At 36.0% G+C, this 6,000-nt stretch overlaps 1 protein-coding gene across 6 annotated transcripts in view; it reads left to right on the top strand.

Annotated features, from left to right (window-relative positions):
* Nucleotides 1–1,821: 1,821 nt before the first annotated feature.
* The window catches only part of LOC104605043 (flowering time control protein FCA), a 41,089-nt gene continuing 36,910 nt past the window's right edge, over nt 1,822–6,000 (top strand). For 3 of the 6 annotated variants that reach the window (XM_088903003.1, XM_088903002.1, XM_010269643.3), the window contains exons 1-3: nt 1,855–2,313; nt 5,137–5,207; nt 5,909–5,987. In XM_088903003.1, coding sequence (XP_088759129.1) covers nt 2,082–2,313; nt 5,137–5,207; nt 5,909–5,987 — 382 coding nt within the window. In that variant the 5' untranslated portion in view covers nt 1,855–2,081. Of the gene's footprint in view, nt 2,314–5,136; nt 5,208–5,908; nt 5,988–6,000 lie in introns of all 6 variants that reach the window. The other 3 variants (XM_010269644.3, XM_010269642.3, XM_010269641.3) reach the window with 2 other exon arrangements.

The raw sequence follows: 6,000 nt of genomic DNA, 5'->3' as shown, positions 1-6,000 counted from the left end.
TAGATAGGATTGGACAAGGCCTCAACCCTAATTCAACTTAAAGTTAAGTTGGATAATATCCTAACCCTGACCCTAACTTGGAACATTCAACCTGACCCAACCCAACATGACACCTTTTTTAGATTGGGTCTGGGCTAATCCCACCCAAGTTGCAACGCTAACAGAAAGAAAAAAAAACACCATCGTATTAATTTGTCATATCATATACGTATGTATGCATAAGTGAAAATTATATAGATTTTTATATTTAAAGATTTAAATTATTGATACTAAATAGATTGATGCAACTTTTTTTTTTTGTACATTTAGGCCATGTTTGAGAGGGGAGAATCTATGATGTGGGAAAGATATGGTGTGGAAAGAGTTTTGACCAATCAAAACCCACCCATGAGTTTTGATAAATAACACCTTATTCGCTACCACGTTTATGATTCCAGTTCATTGGTCAATTGTTTTTGGATATCATATCTTTTCCATATCATATTCAAACCCCTTAAAAATAAGTGCTTATTTGGGTCGGGATCACACCATTAAGCACTTATTGGTGTTTGGGAAATAAGCCTGAAATAAGTGCTTATTTTAGAAATAAAGGGCTTATTTTTTAAGCCCAAATTTCCAGTTTTTTTAAGTGTTTATACAATATGCACTTATTCTATTTTTTTCTTCCAAAATCATCCCTAGTTGAGTTTTAAAATACCACTTATAAAATTATCCCTAGTAGAGTTTTAAAATACCACTTATAAAATTATCCCTAGTAGAGTTTTATAAAAGTACTTTCGTAAAAGTACTTTTATAAAAGTACTTTCACAAAAGTGCTTTTATAAAAGTGGTTTCATAAAATCACTTTCATAAATGTGCTTTCATAAAAGTGTTTTATTAAAGTGCTTTTGTAAAAGGCACAAGTGCCTTTATAAAAGTGCTTTCATAAAAGTACTTTTGTAAAAATACTTTCACAAAAGTGCTTTTATAAATGTGCTTTCATAAAAGTGCTTTTATAAAAGTGCTTTCGTAGAAGTGTTTTCGTAAAAATACTTTCATAAAAGTTTTGATCGGTTTCAAATTGGATAAGGGATTAGCCTCATGATCGGATTATTAGGAATTTGGTTTAAGTCTGATTCAAACTGATAAGACCAATCTATTTTGGATTGGTCCAATCCAATAATTATAATGAACTATTGAAATCCGATTTGATAAGGTTTGGATCGGATTGGATCTAATCAAAATTGACCCATTGACACCCCTACCCATAGGGTATATTTTGAAAATTTATAAGAAAATAAAGGACAAAATAGTCACAAATGCTTATTGAAGAAAAAGACTATCAAACACCCAATATGAATTTGAAAAAGTTAGATACCAAACACAAATAAGTGCTTATTGGAATAATCACATATTCAATAAGCAATTTTTTTTAACATAAACGTTCCCAAACATGGCCTTAGCTTAATAGGCATGCATAAACTATTAAACCCAATTGACCAATGTCACCAATCCAATCTCGACTTGGGCCAGGCCCAACCGGAACATGTCAAAATTATCAGTTTGGAGAGGGTTCAATTGGACTTGACATCGAGTTCGGTACGGGCTTAAGCCCAGGATTAGGCTGGGTTGACCTTAAACCCAACTCAGCCCAGCCCGCCCGATTCACACTTCGAAGTTCGAATTTAATATAAATAAGACACGTGTACAGAATATTTAGCTTCAGCCTTCAGCTTTCTACATTACTTTTTTCGTTTGGAGGACCAAAATTGGTGTCCGAGTGAGGAGAAAAGGACGTTCCCATCCTCCAAAGTCTTTAAGGTCCCCGCCGCGCCGACTAGGCGACTATACGTCCTTGGTCTTTCTATTATTTGCAAGAGGACTCTCTCTCTCTCTCTTCTTGTTGCTGTTGGGGTCTCGGAGCGTCTTCGCGCCCTTGTACCTGCAAGTCCACTCATCTAGCCGTTTCAGGGTTTGTGAGGGCCTCCAATTTTCATTTTTTAATTTGTGACATCCTATCTGCAAAGCTGGATAGACACAGAGAAAGAGAACGAGAACGATCTGGTAGTAATCCAGATTCTTACCCCAACCGACATTCGAGAATGCCTTCTCGGTCGTCTGAGAGCCCCATGAACCATCACAACCACCACCGTAACCCTAATTACAGAAGCGGCTTCTCGGGCGGAGGGTATCACTACCACAACCAGCATCGTCCTTTCAACAGTCCACCCAATAACCCGCCTGGAGGTGGCGGTGGTTATGGCTCTGGTCATCAGATGCCTCTCTCAGGTCAGAAACGTGGTTTTCCCTCTTCCGGCCGAGGAGGGTCTCCAGGTAGGGTGGCATTCTAAGAGTTCGTTATTTAGTTGGTTGGAATTCCGTTACTTTTTGCTTGATTAATACGCATTTGCTTCTTTTTTGGAGTTCGAATGATGGGAATTTACCTCCTTTATTATTTTGGTGATCTTTATATGTACGGGTCGGGTCTTTGCTAGCTATAATTTTACCTCCTTTATTACTCTTGTTGGTCATTTTGAGCTTCAATTATGTCTCTTAGGTTTCTGTTTTCATCTTTCTCTGGATATTCTTCCCCTTTCGTTCTCTTGATTGGTAGTAGCTTTCTTGACTTTGGCATCTGAAACATGGCTAATATGCTACGGTAGTTCAATAAGTTTTTTCCATTTATGGGATGCCTTCATATTGGATGATTCTATTCTGATGATTTAGTGCTTTTTTTTTTTTAAATTATGCATTAGAAACATGTTCTCGGTGAAATTCTCATTCTTGCAAATGAGGATATAATCTAGAGAAGTGCTATTCAATTGGTATATCATCATAACAACTTTTGTTACAATTTTTTCCTTCCCTTTGTGAAGTTCGTAGTTACTAGCTTTGATTTTGAAAGTTACTTGCCTTGTTGTCATGCATCACGATTAAGAATTAACTTAGTTATGAATATACTTTTTACATCATTTTGACCAATACTATGCTACACTACTGGATGATGGCTGACTTAAAAACATACTGCATGAAATAAGCTTCGTAATTGAACAATCAATTGGGAAAAAAGATCTCTTACTTGTGAATGATGCCCGAACTATTCCATTCCAAATTGGATAAATAAATGATGGTTGGTTATCCATACAAAAAAACCAATGACGCTTGAGTTCTAAGCCACTATCTGTTGATTCTTGTTTGTCCAGTTACATCACATTGGCCCTTGAAAATGGGAACTTCAATATTCTACCATGTTTATGCCATCTCCATCTTTCAGTTAGCAGCAATGGTAAATAGATAATATCTCTAGTTTGGTATTGTACTGCAGTGCAGTTGTTGTACCTTCCATAAGAGTTTTGTAACAGTAACAGTTTATTACCAAGATTAATTTTCATGGGTCTTAATTTTGGCATATGGTATTACAAGCTTTAGTCAAAGACTTGAAAGATGCATTTTTTTTTATGGGAAACAGTATCTCTCATTAATGATATTGGATAAAAATTACAACTGCCACCATCCAAGGGCTGGATGGAGAACCCTACTGTCTCATAAACAGACCCAAAACAACTCTTGCCTATTGACTCCTTGCTTTGCCAAAGCATCAGCCATACCATTTTCTGATATTCTTGCCCAGTTAAACCTCACCCCAATCTCCTTTGCTAAGCTCGAGATATCTCTTAGCTGATGTCTGAAAAGCCACATCCCCAAGCTTATAGTTTGCAGCCAGCCTATTACCAGTTTGGAGTCTCCCTCCACTTCTAAATGTTGCAATCCCCATTGCTTTGCTGATCTGAGACCATGGAGTAAAGCAAAAACTTCTGCCCTTAGGGAGCATCTTCTGATTTGCTTGTTTGTATTGAACTGGTTGGCGAAGGTTTCAGGAAGGAGCTAACCTCTGATGGTTATATGCTTTTTTTTTCCTCATCCTTTTCTCTCCTTGACAAACCAAAAAGAAACTTTAATAAAATTCTGTTTTCTGTTGCTGATAAAAAAAAAACAGCAGCAACAACCTCTACTAGGATGTACTTATAAAAAGTACCTCTATTAGAATGAAATTGATTTTTTTTGATGTCTTATAAAAAAATAGAAATTGTTATTTTTTTGGATGCAGCATTGGCAACCTGGGGCCTTCAGGTATAAGTGAAGAATTCAGAAGTATTTATTACTTATTAAAAAAAATAAGAGGTGTACTCAGAAATCACAAAAAAGAGGTCCTGTTGGCCTTTTCTGGTCCAATAGGGGTTGGTAAGGGATGAACCAAAAGCAGTGCTCCAAGGGAAGCAGATTTAAAAATTAAATAATTGAAGGGGAACCACAGGTGGTTATGAACTGGTTGGATGGAAATATGGTAGGATCGTGGTAGCTTAGGCATCAGATTAGAAAAGCAAGACTGCTAGCAAGATCATTGTGTGCTAATTGTTATTGGATTCCAGGAACTTCCATCACACTTTCTGACTCTTTTGCATGGGAAGGAACCATTGACTTGGGGAGAGTATTATCATAATCATCATCCATATGGATGCTGTTTTGTCAATCTGTTCTATTTAAAGCCACTTGGGGAGAGTACCATTTGGAATGAGAATTGGTTTGTGTTACACAACTCCTTATGAGTAGGGGTACAGCAATATGCTGTATATTGTAAAGAGATAGTGAATACTCCTTGTAATCTGAAGATATTTATGTTGGACTATCAATAAAATTTATAAAAAAATACATTAATTGCTTGTACTCCTTTGCTATATGAGAGAATGGTGTTGCCTGGTGCAAAAACATAACCACATGTTAATGTGGGTAGAGTTGTTCTTGGATGTTTTACCTAAATTCATTTCCTGTTTTACTACATGAGGACATTATTGTCTTGGTGCAAGGAGCTGAGTGTTTGCTTCATTTATCTCTGCGCTTTCTGGTGGTACTTTGTAGATAATAGGAAAGATCATGTTACAGAACATTCTTCTAGTTTGATACTTTTGTGGTTTTACTTTTCTGAGTTCTACATAAAACAAGATACACTTGCTTTTGTATTCAATTTCAGTTAAAATTACTTTTTTTTTTTTATCGATAATTGATTTATAGTTCCCCAAAAATTGCATGTTCACAATCCTTGCCCCTCCCTTCTTCCTATCTTTTTCTGTCAAAGTACTGATATCATTGTCTTCTCAGATAATACTGATAATAGCACTTTTGCCAAACTTTTTGTTGGATCTGTTCCAAGGACAGCAAGGGAGGAAGATGTAAGTAATTATTTGATTTTCTTTGATATGCCTGAAATATGCTGATTTGGTTTTACACAAAAAGAAAGGACATAACATTCTCATATACCACAAGACTTTCCACAATAAGATCCATAGAAGAACTCTTCATGTTTATATTGATGCTAATGCCTAGTTAACCTTTAAAGGGAATGTGCTTTCCTTTTACTTTTGTAGGTTAATTGGTGACATTTGAGATCATTTAGGATGTTTGGTTTGGTAGAAAATACGAGAGAAATAGAAAGTTGAGGGAAAGTTCTTAAGGAATTCTTTCCCTCAACTTTCTGTTTCTCTCTTAGTTTATATTAAACCAAACATTACTTTAATTGTCCATCTTCTTTATTTTCTGACTGAAAGTGAACACCTTTTTTGATTCCTTGAGCTGAAACTTGGAGAATCTATTGATCTGGATTCTTTAGAAGTGAAGTTTGTCTAACGTCATCTGGCTTCTGGAAACAGTAGATGTCCATGCTTACTTGGATGTTATTCTGTTTGCCTGATTGTATTAGCTCTTGTTCTGCTTACAGAATGAGATTTTTATGTTTTGTTTTAATTTTTGGATGCTTTTAGTCCTTTTTACTCCATGTTACTCGTGTTTGTCTTGTATCCATTGTTCATTCTCATTTTGGTCTTATTAAAAGGTTTCTCATTATTCTGATTGAGTAATTCTTCCTTTATGTCAGATTCGTCCCTTGTTTGAGGAACATGGAAATGTTATTGAGGTTGCTCTGATCAAGGACAAGAGAACTGGCCAGCAGCAAGGTATGCACAAATG

The sequence above is a fragment of the Nelumbo nucifera genome, chromosome 4 (assembly GCF_055504915.1).
Source record: "Nelumbo nucifera cultivar China Antique chromosome 4, China Antique-T2T, whole genome shotgun sequence".
Lineage (NCBI taxonomy): Eukaryota > Viridiplantae > Streptophyta > Magnoliopsida > Proteales > Nelumbonaceae > Nelumbo > Nelumbo nucifera.
Note: the sequence above shows the minus strand (reverse complement) of the source record. Positions and strands in the feature narration are given on the sequence as shown.